The sequence below is a fragment of the Triplophysa dalaica genome, chromosome 18 (assembly GCF_015846415.1).
Source record: "Triplophysa dalaica isolate WHDGS20190420 chromosome 18, ASM1584641v1, whole genome shotgun sequence".
NCBI lineage: Eukaryota > Metazoa > Chordata > Actinopteri > Cypriniformes > Nemacheilidae > Triplophysa > Triplophysa dalaica.
Genome location: NC_079559.1, coordinates 2378670 through 2402028, shown reverse-complemented (window position 1 = coordinate 2402028; position 23359 = coordinate 2378670). Strand labels below are relative to the sequence as shown.

The 23359-nt window shown below is 38.5% G+C and overlaps 3 protein-coding genes across 4 annotated transcripts; 2 read left to right on the top strand and 1 right to left on the bottom strand.

Moving 5' to 3' along the window:
* Positions 1–2770: 2770 nt before the first annotated feature.
* On the bottom strand, positions 2771–9483 carry abtb1 (ankyrin repeat and BTB (POZ) domain containing 1). Its single transcript, XM_056730008.1, has 12 exons — positions 9257–9483; positions 8318–8380; positions 8181–8236; positions 7804–7948; positions 7570–7729; positions 7375–7420; positions 7169–7285; positions 6389–6501; positions 5803–5901; positions 4709–4876; positions 4399–4599; positions 2771–4051 (listed from the first exon to the last, which is right to left on the bottom strand). The coding sequence occupies exons 1-12, from the start codon at positions 9310–9312 to the stop codon at positions 3845–3847; spliced, it is 1431 nt and encodes a 476-aa protein (XP_056585986.1). The 5' UTR covers positions 9313–9483; the 3' UTR covers positions 2771–3844.
* A 1006-nt stretch (positions 9484–10489) lies between these two features.
* Positions 10490–13655, top strand: si:dkey-222n6.2 (intermediate filament protein ON3). Its single transcript, XM_056772851.1, has 8 exons — positions 10490–10820; positions 11529–11737; positions 12117–12177; positions 12281–12376; positions 12455–12619; positions 12795–12920; positions 13081–13301; positions 13524–13655. The coding sequence occupies exons 1-8, from the start codon at positions 10548–10550 to the stop codon at positions 13603–13605; spliced, it is 1233 nt and encodes a 410-aa protein (XP_056628829.1). The 5' UTR covers positions 10490–10547; the 3' UTR covers positions 13606–13655.
* Positions 13656–14459: 804 nt separating this feature from the next.
* On the top strand, positions 14460–23250 carry si:ch73-233m11.2 (NACHT, LRR and PYD domains-containing protein 12). 2 transcript variants are annotated; one of them, XM_056772849.1, is made up of 9 exons: positions 14460–14615; positions 15910–17488; positions 17574–17735; positions 19515–19676; positions 19795–19968; positions 20266–20439; positions 20654–20827; positions 22459–22626; positions 22710–23250. In XM_056772849.1, the coding sequence occupies exons 1-9, from the start codon at positions 14588–14590 to the stop codon at positions 22777–22779; spliced, it is 2691 nt and encodes an 896-aa protein (XP_056628827.1). In that variant the 5' UTR covers positions 14460–14587; the 3' UTR covers positions 22780–23250. The 2 variants fall into 2 exon arrangements, with proteins under 2 accessions (XP_056628827.1, XP_056628828.1); XM_056772850.1 differs by lacking the exons at positions 22459–22626; positions 22710–23250 and having other exon boundaries at positions 20266–20441; positions 20654–20785.
* Positions 23251–23359: the final 109 nt, after the last annotated feature.

The window sequence follows — 23359 nt, the reverse complement described above, 5'->3', positions numbered from 1 at the left end:
TGATTGTAGTTTTATGCGAACATTTTTACTTAAATAAAGATTAAGATTAACTCTGAAAAAGGACCATTGTACATGGATTCCTGTTGGTGACTGTAGTTGTTTTTTATTTGGTCAGTATTAAGGTATTTATAACATGTTCCCTGGCTGCATGTGTTGCCAGATTGTTGTCTGCTGTGTTTGTTTTTGATAAGCTTAATATGAAAACAGCATTACTGGGTTGTGTAGGATTTTAAATAGTAATACTAAACACTGGACATCTTGTGGTTAAGAAGCACTAAAAGGAAAACAGTAACCAGACTTTTTAATGACAATAAAATTATATGTCTATGCACTAGAGAGAATTGAACATATGAAGAGTTAATTTGCAAAATCAGATGACTACATTTTTAAAGGGGTGATATGACTCGGCTAAAACTAATATTATCGTTAACTTTAGATGTAATGCAATGTCTATACACAATTTAAGTCTAAAAAACGCTGTATTTCCACGTACCGTGCATGTTTGTATCTCCTCTTTGGAACGCGCAGATTTAAAAAAAATCACATGGCTCTGTAAAGCGAGGTGCGCTATGATTGGCTAGTTAACCAGTGTGTAGTGATTGGTCGAATATTGCAAGCGTGTGATGTAAATGGAACGCCTCTCACCATATTTGGATCATCAGGTTTCTCTTCAATTGTACTGACAGGTGCGCCCACCTTGTGTATACATTTGGGAGGTCTTAGTCAACTCATACCACCTACTGACGTAGATTTGTGTGGGTGTAGTTACACGAGGCGTTTCAGGCAGGTGTGGGTGAGCTTTCGCTTTTAGACAGAATGACAGATTGTTCCCACACTTGAATTTGTGCAATTTTACGTGTCTAATACATGCATAGGTAACTTATAACCAGTGTTGGGTAAATTACTCTGAAAAGTAATTCATTACTAGTTATTAATTACATACTCAATAGTGTAATTAGATTACTGTACAAATTACTCTCTCCAAAATGCATTTAATTACTTATTACTAATTACTTTCTATATCCTACATAAACCTTTATTACTCTACACACCAGAGACAGAAAAACACGTATTCGTTCCTTATGACCCCTTTAAAATGTTGTCTTTTAAAAAAAATTGTTCACGTTATCTGTACATTAACTCTTCATATCCACCAAACACATCCAGAAGAAGTATAAAAGATCAGAAAAAAATGATTAAGGTCTTTTTCCCAACAAACCTTAGACCCTTAGAAACATTTACCATGGCAACTGCAAAATTAAATGTATTTCAGTCCTTGTTATTACAAAAAACCTGGTAATAGTCATCACTGTCTTATTAAAAGACTAAAATTGACAAACAGACATTTTTAAGATATGTACAGTAGCCAAGTCCAACTGTTAACAACAAATTTGAGATGGTTGTATCAACCTACTCAGAACAAAATATCAAATGACTGTAAACTCACAAACTTTTTCCACAGGAGATCCTTTCACAAACACCAGACGAGATGTATTGTGATATAAAATATTCAGCGTCTGACGGAGCATGAATAAATAACATTTAGATTTAACAGAGCTCAACAATGGTTGTTTTTAGTGCTGCTATATAAATAAAGTTGAATTTAACAAGCTTTTTCATCCTCGGCGAGCTTCTCTTAATCTCTTCAAAACAGTGAATTCTACAAATGTGATATTTCTCTTAAAAAAAAACTCTCCACGGGATATGACGTGGCGTGATGGTGGGCGATGCTGTAGTGGTGCTGATGCTGAGAGGTTTGTGTGAATACTGTATATTGGCAAGATATCTGCTCAACTATGACCTAGTTAGCATCCTCATATTTAATCTCTCTGGTAAATTGCACGCGTCTCATGACTCAAGGACCTCAGTTATACAAACACACAGCTTTGGTGATAAATGAAATACTGCTCTGACAAGCTCCATCTCTCTCTCCTTGAGCTAGTTGTCATGGTAATTCACACTCCTGTTGCCTGGAGAAACAGGCAAACCAAGAGTGAGCCCCTCTTCATCATAACAAGTTAACAAACTCCAGCGAATATATGTACACTTTGGATTTTAATGCTTGGAAATTATCTATTTTTAGGGTAAACCCTGCTGGAAATAACTGCAGAAAACTTCACTAATATTCAACTGGATTTAATAGTTACCAAGGTTCATTATGCTATTTCTAATAAAAATTATAAGAATTATAATACAGGTTTTTTAGCAGGGTTATAAATAATATATCGGGAAAACCTTTAGTAATGTTTGGTGATTTCTAGTTTTTTGTTTGAACACCAATACCAAACTCTAATCCATTAAATAAATAACTCTTAATAAACTACAACACATAAATTGTTATAAGACTTTGAGATGAACTGATGCATGCATGTCAGTCACTCTGAGCTGATAAAAAACATGGAAATCTTGGCAGACGCATGTACTGATAGGCACCGTCTTCAGGGACGTTGAGTTACGAAACATTTACAGATGAAGTGACGTCTGATAAAAAGCCGACTGCTAAAAAAATGGCAGAATAACAATAAGATTTGTCCTTCACTTTGTGATGTATGAGAGCTTTTCAATCGTACAGTAATACACAGCGCTCCCTAAAGGCCAAAATGAACAATGCATCTAACCTTGATCGATTAGGTCAGATACAAAATGTTGTGGTCCAAAAGTGAGACAGCACATAAAAAGTCATACATATAAAGAAAAGTCTAATTATTCATAAAAGTTATGGAGCAATATCAAATTTAAGAAAATAAATATTCAAAGAATTCCACAACAATTACATTAGTAAATATTTATTTTCTGCTCACCTATTTACATCCCATCCCACATGAACTCACATGAAAGCAAAAATGCCATCTGGCAGTAAACAATAACAACTTAAAACATTCATACACATTAAGTGTCATTCGTGGGAATTTATCTTAGCACAGTTCAGAAACATAAATCTGTGCTTACAAAAAGTGCTGCTAATTAAATGAGCTCAACCTCCTGCTGTCATTTAAACCACATCATGTCGACGTGCCTCTTTAAAACCAAAGAAATAAAAGACATTGAAATCAAATAAAATCGTTGTAAGAATAAGAAGCACGAGCAACGAAAGCAAGATGAGGGAAAATGAGGTTTAGGGAGAATCGTGCTCAGAGTGGGTACAGAAGTCCGAAACCGGAAACGCAATGCTGGAGAAATATGTATATCAATGAGAAAATAATCTGCTTCAGTAAACGGTCCTCTATCACACAAAAACATCAGAGAGAATGCAAGTGAAATTCTTTTGGGAAATAAAATCTCCTCGATAAGTCCTTAAGCTTTCCTAGAGACCATTTAAAATGTATTCCTGTTAAACAAATCGTTCTCATCCTGTTTACAATTCCATTAATCCGTGTCTCATACCTGATGCTTTAACAGCTTGACCTATGATGCGTTCATTCTTTGTGCTCGACACGCGTGATAAATCTGCATGATAAATCTGGAACAAAGAACGGCACGTGCCCAAACATAATCACGGCATCACACGGATGCTAATATCAACCTTTGAAATTCAATTTCATTTCTCTGCAAGTGAGTTTATTCACAGGAAAGTACAGATACTTCTAAATGCTATTAAAAGTTCCCATAATTCACACCAGCAAAAAACAGTACCGTGCCAGTACATGCACTCTTAATATCTGTTATTGAAAGAATCTGCTGTTAAAATCGACCATGTTAGTGTGTAACTGCTAACGTGATGCCAGCTCGCAACACATGAATCTTTACTGTGCATGTAAAGCTCTTATTTTGTAAACCACTAGGTTCCCCCGACCTCATTTCCACACGCTCTCCATGTCACTTCCTCTAGATTTCTTATTCTTTCTTAGCACTCGAGGCCGATGCTGGCCAGCAGGATCTCAAGGGCGTCGAATTTCTGGTTGGCCTCTTCGATGGCGCTGTACGTCTGAACGTTGCTGGCGATGTGGAAACGGATCTCATCCACCAAAGGGATGGAATCTGTTTCCTGTCTGGCGGCCACATTCCCAGCATCCTCTCTGATCATATCTGCAAACTCGGATTTGTCCACCAGCTACAACACACAGTAAGAGAAAATCAGGTTTATAAATTGCACATAAAAAAATTGAAAACAGGAAAACTCCAAAATGGTATTAACGCAATTCTTTCCCTAAGTGATGTGTACTTTAGCAATGCTATCTGTAAAAATACATACTACATTTTAAGAAGAAAGGTATCATATGTTGAGTACATATAGGCTTATTCAGAAAAAGTTTATAAAGATAAAGTTTATAAATTCTCCATTTGGATTTCATGTTCCCATGTGTGATTCCATGTTGACATCAGAAGGACACGTGTCCTTCAGAATCATCATACAAGTAAACACAGACATAGTTTCAGTGATGTATGTTCTGTATATACCCGCTCGATGATCTTGGCCATATATTCTGTGCACTGATCTTCTAGACGTGACAGCCGAAAGAGTTTTGCCGTCTTCCACATGTGCAGCACGTTCTCCTCATTGAGCAGCGCCGCTAGAGTCCTGCCGCACAGACGCTTCAGACCGGGCAACAGGTACATATCAGCTACACACAGAACCTCATAGACGTTCTCATGCGACAGCTTGAACACAGTGAAAGAACTTTAAATAAGTGTGCAGCAACCATCAATAGTGGCTTTATTTCTGTCCTCATAATCCTCCGTTTGTGAGGTCACGTAGAGTTCCGCGTACCTGGGCGTTGTCGCTGTAGATGTAGTAAAGGATTCTGGTAAACAGATCATGTGACACATCATGCAGGGTGATCGCAGGAATACCAGGAAGCGCAAGCAGAGTTTCACCTTCACTAAAATGATCCTCAAGCAGTGCCTTGAAATAATCGCTACGGCCGCAGAAAAACGCCTGCGGGAACAAACACACAAACAAACATTTAATTTCCCTTTTGATTAAATTACAAATAAAAGCAATGATTGGAATGGGCTTATATACATTTAAATTATCTATGCAAGAGATCTCTTGAATGCACAGGGATGCATCCTCAGGGATGTAACATGGGATCATCGGGTGTTTGGGGTCTCGCAACATCATACGCCCTCACCCAGGCGTCCCAGTAGCATTCCACAGATCAGCCCTCTTTATCAAAAGCCACCTTGTGGCCTTCTCTGCGGCTTCGCTCGCGGACTGAATGGCCCTCTTCTTGGCCGCCCCTGTAACGCCCAACCTACTGAGGACTTTGCAAAGTGAACGTCCTGCATAGCCTCTACAGCCAACTTCTATAGGCTCATAGAACATTCTTCAGCCTCTCTCACTGCACTCCTTCACAAGTTCCTGGTACTTAGCGTGTTTACTCTCATTGGCTTCCTCAATACGCTCTTCCCAGGGCAACGCTAGTTCCAGCATGATCAGCTGTTTTGAAACCTCGGAGGTGACTATCATGTCTGGACGGAGATTTGTTATTGCAATGTGCTGAGGAAACCTCAGCTGTTTACCCAGGTTGACCTTCAGCTGCCAGTCCGAGGCTTTGTGGAGAAGGTCTGTTGTTAATTGTTGGCGCGTCCTGGTGTCTCTCAAGCTGTAATGTAGGGGACTGCCTTCTTTCTAGCATGATGGTACTTGCTGGTGCTGATGGCTGAGGCTAAGCTCTCAGCAATTGCCTTAAGCACCTGGTCATGGCGCCAACGATAGCGACCATCAGCCAGAACCTTTGGGCAGCTACTGAGGAGATATTCTAAATTATAACAAACATTGAAGTATTGGATTGACGTCAGAAATATTTGCTGTCTGGCTTCACTGACGTTGTCCCGACTGTAAGGTTAACAAACACTCACCTTATGACACAGAAAGTCATAGCCGTCCACCCGGAAGCAAATGTCAGGATAGCTCGGAAAACTGTCAGTCAGATCGAAAGGAAGCTGACCGTATCCGACCTATGAAAACATTTATGAACAATTCTAAAGCATGTGACAAAACAAACAGGACTCAAACTCTCATGGGCTGGTTGGGATACTAGTTCATATGCGTGTCTGCCCAAATCTTGATTCTTCAGCCTTCCTTTGTGAGACAGGATCTTTGTTGATGTATCTAAATCAGCAGTAAATCTTCAATACATCACAGAAAAAGGTTTGCAGTGACAATAAGACGTAGTAACAACTCAGCACTGACCCCACAGATGAGTCCACTTGTCTAACACCGTGTCTACACCGGGTCAGTGTTGAGTTGTTACGACGTCTTGTTGTCATTGCAAACCTTTTTCTCACATGGCTTGTTTAAATAAGATTGTTGCGTCGCACCAGTGCGGACAAAATGTAAATATATAATGGGTTCTAATGCGTTCTATTGTCTTTTTGTGGAAACACGGTGTAAAGCTCTCTAACTGTCCAACCTTAAAAATCTAAGGAAAATAACAGCGCTCACCCTGAGTTCATCTGGAAGAGCGCTGTCAGCCAGAAGAGCCATTCCATCCTGCAGCTGAAACTCATGAGGGTCTAGAGTCAACACCTTCACACATGTGCCCGGCTTACTGGACACTGAGACAGAGAGACAGAGAGAGAATACGAGAGAGGGAGAGCGCGAGAAAGAGAGAGAGAGAGAATGAGGGAGAGAACATAACACATGAGAAACAGAATAAGATGAGTGCCTCGAGTTTATTCTGTTGTAGGGATGTAACAATTTACTTAGTTCATGATACAAAAGTATTATGATGTTGAGCAATTTTTTTTTAATAAACTAAAATTCAAACATCAGATTTATCTTCTAAACATTATCAATTATCAATAGCCGTTTTTAAGGGCTGTCAAACTATTAATCGCATCCAGAATAAACGTTTGCGCTTACATAATATATCTCTGTGTAGTGTGCATTAATTTTGAATAATTGAAGTGATATCGAAATGTATATTGATTTTCTTATTGTTTATTAAAAAAAAAAAAAATCTAAATGAATATGCACAGTACACAGACACACATTACGTGAACACAAACTTTTATTCTGGATGCCATGAATCGCAATTCATCGTTTGACAGCCCTTCAGTTTTGTTATAGAATTGAACCTGTCACTAAAAGGTAAAAGAGAACTTTTAAATAAGTTTGTAACATTGTAAAAATCTACAAAACATAACAAAATGTTGGTATGGAAGTACATTGCGGCACCCCTGAAGCATGTGTGAACTGTTGTACATCTGAGCAGTTCCTCACCGAACTCATAAACCTGTTTGCATTTCACCTCCAGCTCCTCAATGAGTTCACCGATCTTGCACTGTTTGGCCAGACGCTTGCAGTCCTCCACATAATTCACATCAATGTCCAATCGACCTGCAAACAAACCGGCACAGAAAAACTACAGTCTGACACTGAACAACAGACACCTCTGAATGTACAAACTCATGTGATGTGACGCTCACCAGTGTAGAAATACTGCAGGATTGCAGCGAATGCAGCAGGATTCACCTTGGAGGCAAAAAACGATACTGGAACTTTAGATTCAGTTTAGACTGTATATTTGAACTGAACTGTAGATGCATGCTTTAATGGATACAGATAGTATGCGTGTTGGAGTTTAATTTGGCTTTCACAATGACTGTGATGTTGGCGCCTACCAGTGGATGTTTGAGAGCAATGGCGCTCTTCCCTTTCCATTTGGTCTCCAGCATGTGAGCAAAGTATTCGGACCGTGCGCTCAGGACACAGCGGTGGGCTTTAAACATCTCACCGTGCACCATAAACGTGACGTCGCTGTAATTACCTAGCTCCAAAAGTCTGAAACAGAGTATTGGATCGATCAGTGCATGTCGGCGGTTTGTGTTTTCTGTGTGGTTGTGTGATGGTCTCACGTCTGCAAGAACTGGTCGTAGTAATCTCTCTGCATGGCTTTGGCTGTGATGCGCTTGTACTCCTTCAGCAGGCGGCGGATGGGGTCGCTCAGCGCGCCGTAAAGACAACGCTCACCATCGAACGTGTTCGCCTCACATTTCGCCCCTGCCACAGATACAACACGCATTAAACACAATCAAAACAAACCAATTATCTGCCATCTCTTTTCAGAGGCCACAATAGATTTGTTTTTGTTGAATTATTTTTCATCGTAACACAATACCTGTAGGTACATTTGTGTTCTCCTCAACATTATTCACATAAAAATAGAAATAAAGAATGAGCAAGTGACCCTAAACCTTCGGCAGTGAATGTCGATGATGAATGCTGTGCTTACCGTTGGCGAGCAGGTACTGCACCAGTTCTTCATGTCCACACAGACATGCATAATACCTGAATCAACACCAAAAACATCAACGTCTCAGGCTTCCTCTCCACCTTAAATGCACGGCAAAGACAATACAAGACACTTACAGAGGTGTACTGTCCCATTTATCTCTGATGTTTAGTTCCACATCCCTCTGCTCAACCAGGTATCTAAAGAAGGTGAGACAATAATAACAAAAAATGCAAAGAGATCAGATGAATCACGGACCAGGGAGTACCAGTCACCGCAGTGGACGAGCACATTTGCATTGACATGCATATTCATGATTTATAGAGAATCTATGAGTCATATAAATTTGCATAGGGGTTAATGACAAATAAGAAAATGTCAGGTGGTGGGAGCATATATTAATTTAAAATAATATACATTTAATGTATTTAGCACTGAGTATTTTTCCCCTCATATATAAGAAATTTAACATAAAATCATGCCAAAATATTTTATTAAGAATTTTATTGAGAAAATTAACATTTATTTCTCAGTTTTGTTCTCTGTTTGTATGTTCGGACGGTCGCACCACCTGACATTTTTGGTCTTTCAAACACCAAAACTCAAAAAATCTATTGAATTTCAATAAAATGAAAAGGGTTTCTTATAAAGGACATATTGTAGATCCATTTGATATATGACATGTATTTATTCAAATTATTTTTAGGAAAATAATGAATTTGGACACAAAACACGTCATTGACCCATAGACAGTCCCTAAATATGGTTTGATGTTAACTTCTGTAAACATTTGATTCCATATGGATATTGAGTAGCTATAGACTGAGTAACTCATGTATATTGTCCTTGGTATGCACATTAACAGACTATACACAGACTATGGATGTGAAGTTAGTGTATTAGGACTAAATAGGAAATGTACGTTCGTTTTGATGTACGTGCAAAACTACAAGACGAGGTACATTTGTGCTCTGATATTCACATAAAGTTGTTTAAAAGCTACTTTGGAAATGCACGTCGGCCAAACTGATGCATGACGCCGAGTTAAAACAACAGCAAGTCCATGATGATCTGACCTCACTCTGGCAATGTCGCCCTTCCTGCAGCTTGAAAACAGATCAACGGCGTCCATCTGCGCGGAGATAAAGGTTCTCTGAAATGCATTGAAACGGCCTGTCTAACTGACAGGATCGAGTGCAGGTACTGTATAAACAAACGCCGAGACTCTTCTAAGGGCCGATGTCTGTTCTGTCTTGTTCTGAAAGTTCTTGCAAAACGTAAACAGGAAGCACATTTGTGACAAAGTCCCTTTAAGGAAAGTCTCCGCGCTCGGCGGCCATATTTGGAGCTATTGCAGTCATGTAAGACCCAAGTCCTACCACCTTTAACTGGGTCGTTAAGATATCTCTTGAATCGCGAGCGAAGGTCACAACCAAACAACATATTTTTGATCAGATTTTACATTTAATTACATTTAGAATACGTTTTGTTTCTTAGTTTCAAACTTCGCTTTAAAAAACACATTTTCTTTGGTGCTTCAGCTACCACGCATGCGTCAAATGTATAACGGCGGGAGCTCCTACGCGTTGCACTTTTCCTTACGAATTTGTCGACGGTCTTGGTTCTTCAGCACGCGCCTAGATTTTTAAACTATTCCTATACGCACTATTTTCGTCATGTAAGCACGAAAAAGTGCTGATTAATGTCTAATATTGTAAATATTGTCAGATATACCAGTTGTAAATAAAATACTTCTATAGCACTTTTGAGTTTTATATTGTTGCAAAGCTGCTTTACAATAACACATTGTGAATTGCACCAGAAATATTTATAATAAAAAAGGAATAATTAAAATATAGAAAAAATAATTAAATGTTAAATACTTGATATAATATAATTGATGAAACTCAAAGTTGAAACTTATATATTTTTTGATGTTAAAAATAAATGTTAAATAAATATGATTCAATCTGTATCAAGTGTTGCGTTAAAAAAAAGTTTTAACCTGTTCAGGAAGGTAGAACATTTTAGCAAAAACATCCTGAAAAGCAGATATTGTGTATTCATGTTGAACAGATATGCTGGGGCTTAAATCTCTTGACATTGTAAACAAGCTCTGTTTGTCATTTTTTGTGTGCTTGATCATGTCTGAATGTGGAGAATGTTTGCTTTGGACATGTGGTGTGACGAACAGGTTTTTCAAAGAGAAGAATTCTGGTTTATTCTCATTTATACACAAAGACACACCCACCAGTCTGCACATAAGCCACCTGCATCAAAAAGTGATGAAAACAACCAGCCAAGTCCACTGGAACTACACCACGTTATCTCTCCATATCACAGCTCTCTGTCTGCCTCTCTCTGGTCATGAGTGTCCGTAGGTCCTCCGGGTCTGGCTCCAGCAGCTGGTCATTGGGCTCATCTCCATATCTCGGAGCACAAATACCCCGTCAGGGTAACTCTTATTTTGGCTTTGCTAACATGTCAGCGGTCGGGGTCCCCATCAAAGCTGTGTCCGTTAACAGGAGTCTTCTCACCCCGATGGATCTTCAGCTGGACCCAACAATACAGTCTGTGAGAATCCATGAGAAAGAACAGATCAAATCTCTCAACAACCGCTTTGCCTCTTTTATCGACAGGGTGAGAAATCTCTGCCTACTTTTGTCACAAAATATTGCTGAGTATGTTGAAGAACAGAATTGAGTTTTAATTGTATTTTTTTTTAAACTTGCAAATGGCAAAAAGGTACTGAGCTATGTCAATAAGTTTAACAGGCTTTTTCATCATTCATGCACCCTGCATCAGTTTCAGTTAATACCAGAGAAACAAGATCAACAACAAACAGGACTGTTTCAGATAAAGGGCGAAATACAAAATCAGTTGTTTTTCCTAAATGGTATCTTGTAAAGTTTCAGAGAGCATCCAAACAATGTTTCAAATGGTGCTTTTTATGCCCAAGTCTGCAAACAAAAGTCAGAGACTTTTTTATTTTGCTTTTTTAATAAAATGCAAAATTTAATGTTCTTAAATGATGCAAAAAGACTTTTGGATTTATGGTTACAAGGAGACTTTCTGTTTCACAAAAGTTTCTTTATAGTGAACAAAGGTTTAAAAAAAAGATAATAAAAGCTTAAAGATTCCTAAACATAAAAGGTATTTTGGAGAAACAAAAATGGATCTTCTACATCAATTACTGCAAATAATCCTTTCATGAAGGTTTATTTTCAATAGTATTTCCATGTTTATTTATTTTATATGCCTTTTATGTACTCAAACTGTTTGTCTTTTTTTGTCACATTGTTGTAAAAGGTATTTAATAAAAGCATTTGTAACTGTCTTCATTCTCAGGTGTGTAAACTGGAGCAAGAGAACAAGATGCTGGAGACTAAATGGCAGCTGCTACAGAGCAGGTCTAAGCCTGATTCTAAACTGGAACACATGCTGAAGTCATACATCAGTACCTTAAGGGCACAGCTGGACCGTGTGAACAAAGACAAAGAACACCTGGATGTAGACCTCAAGAATGTTCACGTGCAGGTGGTGGAACAAAAGCAAAGGTCATTCATCAGACGCTTTAGTCTTAAATCAGAGCACGGAGGGTTTTCATGGTTATCAAACCACAAAGCAGTGAAATTTGTATTAAACAAACGCAAGTTTGTGAAGAGCCTGTTCAATCAGAAATGAAATTTCTTTCATCGTTTACCCCCCTTTGTCCCATTCCAGACCTGTATGATATTTTGACACATACAATGGGAGTCAGTGAGGTCCAATGTTGTTTGGTTAGCAACGTTCTTCAGCATAACTTTTGTGTCATACGGGTTTGGAATAAATTATGAAAAAAAGTTTACTTTTGAGTGAACTACATCTTGATGTATTTTGAGAGAAAACAGTTAACGTTGTAAATTGTTGTAAAACCGATGTGTTACATTTATACAGGTATGAAGATGAGATCAACAATCGGAACAGAGCCGAAAGCGAGTTTGTTCTTCTGAAGAAGGTAAAACAGACAGTAAAATAGCGTAAACTCTATCTGATGCTGTCACTTTTTAGCGTCGTCTCATTTTCAATAAGTGAACATGTGCGCGTCTCTTTCACTGCAGGAGGTTGACTCAACTTACTTGTATAAAGTTGCCCTTGCAGATAAAATTGCGGGAATCTCAGAGGAACTGAACTTTCTAAAGAGCTTCAATGAGGAGGTACACTGAGACACATACACATCTGTCAAACATCGTCAGAAGGTCTTCTTAAATATCTCTCACTCTCTCTCTCTGTAGGAGCTGCGTGAACTTCAGGATGAGATACAGGAAACATCTGTCGTGGTGCAGATGGACAACCGCAGATATCTCAACATGGAGAAGATCATTGCTGATGTGAGGAGCCAGTATGAAGAAATATCAGCGTGCAGCCGTCAAGAAGCTGAGAGCTGGTATAAGAACAAGGTGAAGATCCCTCAAGCCTTTTTTATATTGTACAATCTTGAGCACAATTTGTAGAAATTTCATTTGCAACGAGACACATTACAATACTACTTAGATGTTTTTCTCATGAGAAACATGTGAAAAGCAGGTACAATATACTTCTTAAGCTTAACATCTTTCTATCTTGCTCCCACAGTTTGAACTGATCGCCTCACAAGCCGACCAGAACAACAGTGAACTGAGAAACAATAAAAGCACAATCGCTGACTTGAGAAGACACATCACGCAACTGCAAAGTGAGATAAACTCGGTTACATCACAGGTAGCTGCTCGCTAATATAAATAAGACTTTTTGTTACCATGGCAACACAGCATCCTCACTGTACGCACATGAGCTGCTTCTGTGGACGCCAGAGTGATTTTTAGAATAAAGTGTTTAGTAAATGAAACTTTACGGTTGTCATTCTGTGACATCATTGTAGCGTGGCAGCGTTGAGGGCCAAATCAAAGAGGTGGAGCGCAGCGTTGAGGAGGCGGTGTTTGATGCTAAACAGCGAATCAAAAGCCTGGAGGATGCGCTGCAGAACGCCAAACACGATATGGCCAAACAGATTCGCAGCTACCAGGATCTGATGAATGTCAAAGTGGCTCTGGATATAGAGATCGCCACATACAAGAAACTACTGGAGGGAGAAGAGAACAGGTGCAAATAAGCAACTTATTTATTTAATCTTGTTTAGTAGCCTATCTTTTGTTTGAGTTATATTACAGTATATTCTTTTATTTTGTAGTGTTATAATATTTATTGGATTATATGTAAATTACTGTAGAATTTATGAAATAAAGTTAGTATAAGCAAAAAGGCTTATGACTGAGTAAAGATTGAATGAAGTGTACTAATAACAATTGTCCTCTCTATCATCAGGTTGGAATCCAGTATAAACATACGTCCAGTCCATAAACGCTCAGCAATAGCAAGATTCTGGCAAGATTCTTCATATAACTAACTTTTTGCATCTTAGTCATTGCTGCGAGAAGACAGCAGTGCTGATCAAATAACAGAGAAGTAAAAAGGGAAAGATATTTACATCATATATAAAAACTGTACTCACTTTCCTATACGTTTAAATAAACACGTTTGTTTGCAAAAATGTAAATGTTTGCCTGCTGGTATTTTACTACTACACTGTTAATTACTGTAACCACATGCTTTTCTATGTAAGAATAACAATAACAGTTCTCAAGAAGATCTGTGGCTGGAAGCCTAACAGCTTTAATCACTACACAGTTAAGCACCGTTTTTTGTAATCCTGTCCTGAGGGAAGATAAACAGGTTTGATAGGATTCCGCAGGAAATAACAAATGGGAACAAAACCCACTCGAGACCTTTGGACAGAAATGCACAGAGACAAATGTCAAAGAACAAAAGAAAAGAAAAAAGCATTACTATGTATTTATATTGCACCAATTAAATCCTTGGCATCGTTTTTAATAGAGCATGCACGCAACACACACGGCGCACACACACAAATAAATGTTATGACGTCAGTCTGTTACTAGAGGGCGCTGTTTAGTTACTTCCTTGTGTTTGATTGTGTACCGTTTGTGTAAATGCATGACTTTTGAATCAAACTGCTTACTTTACATAATTAATAATTTATATACAGAGTTTTTCCAAAATTACAGTTAATATACGTGTGTTTCCATTAGAGTTATCTGCGAAAGATTAGTTAATGTTTTTCGAAGATGACCAAACATTATGGTTGATTAAACAAATCAGCTATTTGAATATGTAAAGAACGAGTCGTTTAAGACGCTTTTTAGGAATTATTATCGGTCTGGATCAGTTTATTGGGAAGTGTGATTCATGTTTCGTCACAGAAACACACCCACTTCCTGATTGTAACTGACTAAAAGCGTGCAGTAGTCACAGACATCTCCAAGTACCTGCAAAACAAGGATTTACAGATTTAGTGGACATCTTCAGCCATGCAACAAACACCAGAGATCACTAAAGGTGAGCAAACATCTGTATCCGGTGTGTGAAGTTTGAAACCGAGCTGGTTCTTAATTCCTGCTCACTTTCCTGAGATCGGGGATGTGACTCGATGGGAGAAGGATTTCTGCTGTGACAGATGTGATTTATTCGTTTTTTTCCGCGACAGCTTCAGTGCATTGTCTTGTCGTTAAATTAGTACATATTTACATAACCCTTTGAAGCATACTGCATGTTTTATACACTGTGAAAATAGCATGTATTTAAACAATATTCCAGAATAGTTCGCAAGATGACTAGTAAAACTATACAGTTTGAAGTGCTGTTGAAAAATATAAGACTAACATTACATTTTCCCGAGACACACGCAAGCTTGAATCTGAATTATTTCCGACAACAAAGCACCTGAACACAACCAGCTCGGAATCATGACATCATAAGTGGGAATTATCACATTTCAGAGAGCACGTGATGACAGCACAGTCTAACAGCCTCATTGAAATGCAAATTCGTGCGTCACCTGCACCGCCATATTGGACCGGGCATGAACTCGAGCTGCGCTTGTGTACAGCACGTTGCGATCGTTTTTACTTCCGTATCTTGACACATTTTAGTGAAATGGAATTTCGAATGAGAAAATAGTGGGCGTGGCTTTCATTTTTTTCCATGATTTGATTGTATGTACAAAACAGCCGTTGCAGTTTGATATGTTAATTATCAGCAGACTGACAGTTGAAGGGGAGGAGTTAACAGATGGTCCGGCCAAGCCGTCTAATTTACGTCATTTAAGATGGATCGTAATTAAAGGAAGGAAGTGCAATTTCAGAAGAATATGAGGGCACATGGATTAAGAAAGAGAATGATGCACATTGATAAACTATTTATAGTAAACGCTGGAATATTTCATGAAAAAATAAGCATTGTCATTTTTAATTTCACGGGGACTTTAACGAATTCAATTAAAAAAAAAATGTCATATCATTCAAATCCTCTGTATGACTTTTTTTTCTGGTGAATACAAAATAAGATATTCCACTGATGTAAAAATCAAAAAAACATATTAGAGTTTTGCAATGACATGTGGGTGAGTAAATGATGAAAATAATTTGATGGGTGAACTATCCATTCAAAAGCATAGCAGCTTTTAAAATTCTCAGTCCGTGTTAATGCTTTACAACTGATGTGAATTTTACATAACGTGTAATTGTACATTTTTTTTTATAAAGTGAAAAAATAGCTAGCTAGATGGAAAATGTCATAATATTAAGAAGTGTGTATCTGAACCACTTTCATTATGTATATTCCTCTTTCCTAGATGTTCAGGAGGTGCATAAGAACACTCTGAGAAGCTCTCTTCTAAGTTCAGTTCTGCCCGACTCGCTCTTAGGAGGTCAATCTGTGATCGGAAACGGCCACTACACACCCGTCTCACTGCGTGCATGTGAGGGCGAGTCTGGAGATTTGGACATTTTGGAAGATGTCATATCTCGAGAGTTTTCTCCAGGATCTGAAGGGCGTAGAGTGGTCCTCTACGGCGGTGTTGGAACGGGTAAGACTACATCGGTGGAAAAGGCCCTTTGGGATTGGACGTCCGGCACACGCCTGCAACACTACAAACTTTTGCTCCGAGTGTCCGTCAGTGAGCTGAAAGCTCCCGGAGAGAAACCTGTGAGTCTGCACAGCGTGTTAGCCCGTACACACTCTCACTTCTCCGCAGAGCATCTTTCCCTCATCCTAAAGTGGCCTCAGTCTCTTCTTCTTGTGTTTGATGGATTAGACGGGTTCAAGAACCTTCTGTCCACTCCGCCGGCCTCTTCGAGTCTCATCTGTGATGCACAACAAGAAGGATCTGTCTCTGCATTGTTGTACAGTCTGCTTAACGGCTCGCTGCTTCCAGACGTTTCAATACTTGTCACGTCCAGAGAACCGCTCAAACTGAAGTCATGGGAGAGTTTTGAGGTGGTCGGGTTCTCTCGGACCCAGAGGAGAATGTTCTTCCAGAGGTTCTTTGATGATGAAAAGCGAGCGGAGAAACTTGTTTGGCACAGTGAGGAGATGTTGGGTGTGTCTGAACAGTGTTTTCGTCCGGCCTTTTGCTGGACACTTTGTAACGTGTTCAAAACTCAGTTTGAGAGTAACGGTACCCCACCCGAGACCCTCACTCACCTCTTCGGCATTTTCACCCGCATGCTCCTGGAGAAACAGAAGATGACTGCCGAGCAAACCAGAGAGCTTGTGTCCGGTTTAGGCAGACTTGCTTGTCTTTCTTCTGCCCAAACGGTTTTCTCCTATAGTGAGGTCACATCTTGCGGCCTGCTGCCTTTTCTACGCTCCCCTGTGCTCTCTGATGTCCTGCATATCTGTGGTGATGTCACTTCCCCTGAAACCACATTCTCTTTCCTGTCTCTTTTGATGCAAGAGTTCCTATTGGCTGTCTCCTTTTACATCGACCATTCCGAACATGGGGCGAAAGGAATTTTAGAGGAGCGCTCGGCTCTGTATTACACATTTCTGGCAGGGTTGTTGGACCCAGGCCAGCGCAAAGAGATGGAGGACTCCGTGAACAGCTTTGATGAGAGTCGAATCTCTGAATTTTCTCAGTGGTTGATGGACACTGCTTCCGCAACCTTATGTAAGGTTGAACTGGAGGAGCATTTCCGTATTTTGCGTCTTCTGCAACACACGCGCAATACATCTCTGGTCAAAGAAACTCTCAGTAAGAGTCGATGGAGGCACATCGCCTACAGTGACATGCAGGAGGAAGAGTGCAGCACGCTGTCGTTTGTAGTGAATTGCTTGGGCAAGTTTGAATATATGAACTTATACAGTGCAAAACTCACAGAGGAGAAGGTTGCGAGACTGGCACCAGCATTACGGCTGTCGGAGAAGATCAAGTGAGTCTAAGGTGTTTTAAAAATGCTGTACTCAGTTCAAAAGTTCAATGTATTTTTTTTTAATTGAGCGTTTTCCATTTTTCAGTCTGTCACAGAGCCATCTCAGTTTGGCCGTCATCACCCACCTGGCAACAGTGCTGGCTGATGGCCGGATATCCTCGCTGGATATTTCCTCCTCAACACTGGAAGAGGGGGCAGTTAAGACCCTTTGTCACAAACTCGCACACTCCAAACTCAAGTCACTTAAGTGAGATCACGTTTATGTGCGTCTCTTTATTAGATAGACATGAAAATATTGGACGTGTTATATAAACACAATTCAGGTCACACTTAAATCTGCACCCTCTTTTTTTAAAGGAGTGATATGACACGGCTAGAAGGAATATTATCGTTTGTTTTAGATGTATTGCAATGTGTATACACGATTTAAGGTAAAAAAATCGCTGTATTTTCTTAATACCGTGCATATTTGTATGCTTTGCCCCGCCTCTCTGGAACGCGCAGATGTTTAAGTGCGTAGTGATTGGTCGAAAACTGCAAGTGTGTGACAGCAATGTTACGCCTCTTACCATATTTGGAACATCAGGTTCTAAAGCAGATGTAGTGACAGGTGCGCCCACCTTACTTGCGTAAACATTCGGGTGGTCTTAGTCAAATCATACCACCAACTGACATAGATTTGTGTGGGTGTGGTTAGACGAGGCGTTTAAGGCAGGTCTGGGTGAGCATTCGCTTTTAGATAGAATGCATCTTTTGTTACTACACTTTAATTGTTGCAATTTTAAGTGTCTAATACATGCACGGCAACTTATAACACATCAAAGACGAAGAAAAACATGTGTTCGTACCATATGACCCCTTTAATGCTTTTATTCACTACCAATGCAAATACATAAACACTGGGGCTGTCAACCGCTGAATCGGATCCAGAAAAAAAGTTTGTGCTACTGTTAACATAATATATGTGTCTGTGTGCTCTATAAACGCACACACATACATGCACATGTTTAAGAAAAATATCAAAATTAATTAAGGCATGTATAATTTCAATTATTGTTAAATATAAATATTACTAAATATATTTGTGTATGTTTCTGTGTTAATAAATACGAAATGAATATGCACAGCGTACAGACATATATTATGTAAACACAAACTTTTATTCTGGATGCGATTCGTCATTTGAAAGGGCGTCCAATTTTGTTTACTTGTACTATGCACTAAAAGTATGTACTGTACATTTTTGTTTTCAGCAAAACGGTATGTGTGCACTGAGACATACTAACGCAAAATAGACGAGGCCTTTGTTGCCTAGACGATCTTTGTCAAAGAACATCAAAATACAGCTCTTCTTTGCACATAACTACTTATTCGTGAATTATTTATTCATGTAATGTTCACTGTATACTTACACTTATGAATTCAGCGCAGCATCATTTATTGAATTTTATTCATGCAGTGAAGCATCACTAAACTCTGCCCTCTCATGGTGCATTGTGGGTAATATCAGCCCTTCCATGCATCGACACTTCGAATTTTCATCGGAAACGGAAGACCTTCCTGGTACTTCGATAACGCTCATTTCAGCATACTATGAGTTGGGACGTACTAATTAATAATCCTATTTCGAAAACTATTTAGGATGGATAATATAGTTTCGAATTGGACACCCACAAAAAAAACCACAGTGACGATAACAAAACAAGAAAGAAATACAAAACAAGAAAATATACAAGGTATGCAAATAAGACAAATACATTAAATAACAAAAAATAAATAGAAATGTCTAGGCTCGATAGAAGTTCAACGCTTTACAATATTATGCTTTTTACCTCGGTGATCTTTACACCCTCCAATCCTCTTGACAACACTAGCTCTTGCACCAGTAATAATATTTTCGATACACCAACTGCATATCTTGCATATTTATATAAACCTTTAAGTAGAGATTTTTCATGCCCATAAGTATATACGGATAGGTGAGTAAAGCATTAAATACATAAACACAAAATGTGATCTTGTTTAGGTTAAATGGATGTTCATTGACTGCAGCTGATTGTGAAGCGCTGGTTAAGATGCTTTCTGGCGCTTCTGAATTGCGTGAGCTGGATCTGTATGGAAATAATGTACAGGATCATGAACTCATTCAGCTCAGTGCGCTGGGGAACTGCAGACTACACAAACTCAAGTATGCTTACTGTACATTATTCATATAATCACTCTTTTTATCTAACGTGAAGTAGAGAGAAGCAATAAAATCCATCTGAGAAGCGGATGTACATGTTTGTCTATCTGTGTGTGTGCAGTCTGGATTCATGCTCGTTTAGCGTGGCATCGATGGCTGCGCTGTCTTCAGCTCTGAACGGTGTTTTTTCAGACCTTAAGATGCTGAACCTGAGCAGAAACTCATTGGACGACGAGGGAATGGTGATGTTGTCACAGGCGTTACAGACAGGACCATCCCGTCTCAACAGTTTGATGTAAATGTCACTCACAATGAAAATGATTTCGTAATTCGCCCTCAAGTCATTCCAAACCTGTATGACTTTCTTTCCTCTGCTTTATACTAAATAAGATATTTATAGGAATGTGATAACAACCGAGACATTTCTCAAAATCTCTTATTTTGTGTTCCACCGAAGGACGAGTAAAATACAGGATTTGATTGACATGAGAGTATATCAAAGATGACAGAATTTTTATTTTGGGGGTGAACTATCCCTTTCATGTCTCTTTATTGAATGTTTGTGTATTTGCTTTTGTGGTGTTAATTTCAGAATGTTTGACTGCATGTTGACTGGCTCCTGCTGCTCCTCACTGGCAGCCGCCCTCCAATCAGAACACTGCTGTCTGACTGAGCTGAACCTGTCCGTCAACGAACTCGGCCAATCAGGAGCCTTGCTAATATGTGACGCCCTGAAGTCCTCCAATTGTAGACTACAAAAATTGGAGTGTGTGTTTTGTATTTAACCAATCATTGAATCCCTTTTAGCAATATTTATTTAATATTGTAATAAATAAAATGTTAAGGAACCATTTAAATAAGCATTACGTAAAGACACGCACAATCAAAACACATCTGACGGTTGTAACGGTAACGTATTACAGAAAAAAACGGGGTTGATTCTGTTAATAGAAATGAAGCGTGTGCTTGTTTTGTTTTAGATTGACAAGGTGCGAGCTCACCGAGCCGGTGTTTGGAGCGATGGGAAGCATTTTGATGTCCGGCGTGTCGAAGCTCATCAGTTTATCAGTAGGACTGAACTCAGTGGGGGACACTGGAGCCAGACACATGTGGGAGGCGCTGAAGCACCAAAGCTGCAAACTTCAACACCTGGAGTGAGTGACAGTTGATTTGAAATTACACAAAGAAATACAGTATTTGCTGTATACATCCTCACATGTCATTGAGCTACACCTGTGAACAAAACTGCTGAGACTACACCTGTGTGAACCTGAAAATAACTAATGACCTTGGAAAACACCCAGCTAACAAAATATGTAATATGTATGTTTTGATAACATCGCTGTTAGGTTCTGAAAATGTTAAAGGAAAATGTCACCCAAAAATTAAATTCTGTCATTATTTACTCACTCTCAGATTGTGAGGGATGACATCTGTATGGATATTGACATTCTTTCAAATATCTTCATTTCCGTTTAGCAGAATAAAAAATTGATACTCAACCTAAAGGTGAGAAAAAAAGAAGAGAATTTTCCTTTTTGGGTGAACTGACCCTTTAAGGTCCTGTGCAGTTAAAGGAACAATTCACCAAAATATTACGCTTCGGTCACTGTTCACTCATTATCAGATGCCCCTTGATTTGTCATTTTTGTCAGTTTAAAATGTTCAATACTCAGTTTTATTTATTTAGTGCTTTTCACAATTTTGCATTGTTGCAAAGCAGATTTACACACATTTAGGCAGTAGTTACTGTACTTTAGAGATATTATCAAAAACAAATAAGAGACATGAAGAAAATTTTACTGAAGTTTCATAAGTTTTTAATCAGAAATTTCTATTCATGGTACTAGTAAGCGCTTTGTATATCATTTGTTTTATGTTATGTGTAGACCACTTCAGATGACGTAACAACGCTGGTTCAACACTGGTCCTGAAGAACGTCCTGTTTCAGTTTTTTAACACTACACAAATGTTTCAACAAAATACAACCATCAGAACATTTATGAGCGAATCAATTGTCAAATCATTATTTAATTATATATGAACGATTTAAACCATTTAAAATGAAACCGGAAGTGCCTCTGGACCCGTGTTTACATTGTAATTTAAAATAATATTCAATACGTTTCTATGTAGAAAGATATTTATGGCAAATACACCAGATTTAACCTTGAAATGAAATGGACGCTAAAAAGGAAGGAATTACTAGTTACTTATTACATATTCAATAGAGTAATTAGATTACTGTACAAATTGCTCCAAAAATGATTTAATTACCGATTACTTATTAATTTTCTATATCCTACATTAATTTGATTAGAATAAATTCAAGGATAGTTATGGAACGTCTTATTTAATTAATTCAAATAAATAATAATGCATTTTAAAGTTAGACTTATAATTTTGATGTCATTTCTACTAGAGAATATAGTACGCAGTATTTAGTTCAATTACATCAGAAGAAACTGTAAAAAAACTGAAAAAAAAAGTGACCCCATTCTTTACTTTTTTAAGGTAAAAATGATTAAATTACAGGTAATAATTACACAGTAACTGGTTACACCCAACACTAGACAGGAGTCAGAAATACATGTCATTTCACTTAAAGACTTGTTTTTACATTAGTAAATAAATATATGAAAAACATATATCATTTAGAAGACTATGAAACATTTATTGAATTAGCATAATATATTTCTTGTGCTGCTTTAAATATCTCATGTACTCCCAATGTCATCTGGCAGGATTACAGAAATGTGACTGTGTTTGTGTTCTGTCTCTGCAGTCTAGAGATGTTGTCGCTGACAGATGCTTGTGTTGATGAGTTATGTGAATCTGTCACTGCCAGCTGTACTTTATCAACCCTCATCCTTAAAAACAACAATCTGACTGACGCTTCTATTCCACGATTGGTTAAATTAATGCAAGACTGTCCAATAATGAGCGAGCTGAAGTAAGTTCATTTAATACTGCACATGTACATACTCTCTAGTCACACTTCAATATGATGTGATAAAAGTTATTTTGTGTTTCTAGTCTGCAGTATAATGACTTCACTGAAGATTATTTTGAGTTGATGGATACCTGCGAAAAAATACGCTACTAGAGAAAAACACATTTGGGTGGAACAGATGGACGCTTCTGCATGGCTGGAACATCTATAAGAGAATCATCCCGGCGATGCTTTCGGAAGCAGATGTGTAAACTACAGTATTTAAAGGAATACTTCACTCAAAAATTAAATTCTGTCATTGTGTATTCACCTCGAGTTGTGTATAAATGTATTTTTCTTCTGATGAACGCAAAGGAAAAATGTTTGGAAGAATGCTTATAACCAAACAGATCTCGACCCCCATTGACTCCCATAGTAGTAAAAAATACTTTATCGCGAAGACGTTTTGAAGAATGTGGGACAGCAAACAGTTCAGGGGCACTTTTGACTACCATGGGAGTCAATGCGGGGTCGAGTATCCCTATAAGACATAGTATAAACTCAAATTTTGACATTTCAAATTATTGTTAAAACACTCTCATTTTACATTGAATGTAAAAATAAACAATGTTGGATGATTTTTCATTGGACTGTTGTCAGTGTGTCACATGCACACTATACATGATGCTTAAAATGAAACCCTGCCAATGCATTGCCCTCAAATGATTGTCTGAAGTCAAAAAAGAGCAGCTCA

Coding starts and splice junctions, on each gene's coding strand:
- abtb1 (XM_056730008.1), bottom strand. CDS start 9,312: ATGGACGCCGTTGATCTGTTTTCAAGCTGCAGGAAGGGCGACATTGCC. Junction 7,730..7,803: donor TACGACCAGTTCTTGCAGAC/GTGAGACCATCA, acceptor ACTCTGTTTCAG/ACTTTTGGAGCTAGGTAATT. Junction 5,902..6,388: donor CTCTTCCAGATGAACTCAGG/GTGAGCGCTGTT, acceptor ATGTTTTCATAG/GTCGGATACGGTCAGCTTCC.
- si:dkey-222n6.2 (XM_056772851.1), top strand. CDS start 10,548: ATGAGTGTCCGTAGGTCCTCCGGGTCTGGCTCCAGCAGCTGGTCATTG. Junction 10,821..11,528: donor TTGCCTCTTTTATCGACAGG/GTGAGAAATCTC, acceptor CTTCATTCTCAG/GTGTGTAAACTGGAGCAAGA. Junction 12,921..13,080: donor TAAACTCGGTTACATCACAG/GTAGCTGCTCGC, acceptor ACATCATTGTAG/CGTGGCAGCGTTGAGGGCCA.
- si:ch73-233m11.2 (XM_056772849.1), top strand. CDS start 14,588: ATGCAACAAACACCAGAGATCACTAAAG. Junction 17,736..19,514: donor TCCAAACTCAAGTCACTTAA/GTGAGATCACGT, acceptor GATCTTGTTTAG/GTTAAATGGATGTTCATTGA. Junction 19,677..19,794: donor TGCAGACTACACAAACTCAA/GTATGCTTACTG, acceptor GTGTGTGTGCAG/TCTGGATTCATGCTCGTTTA.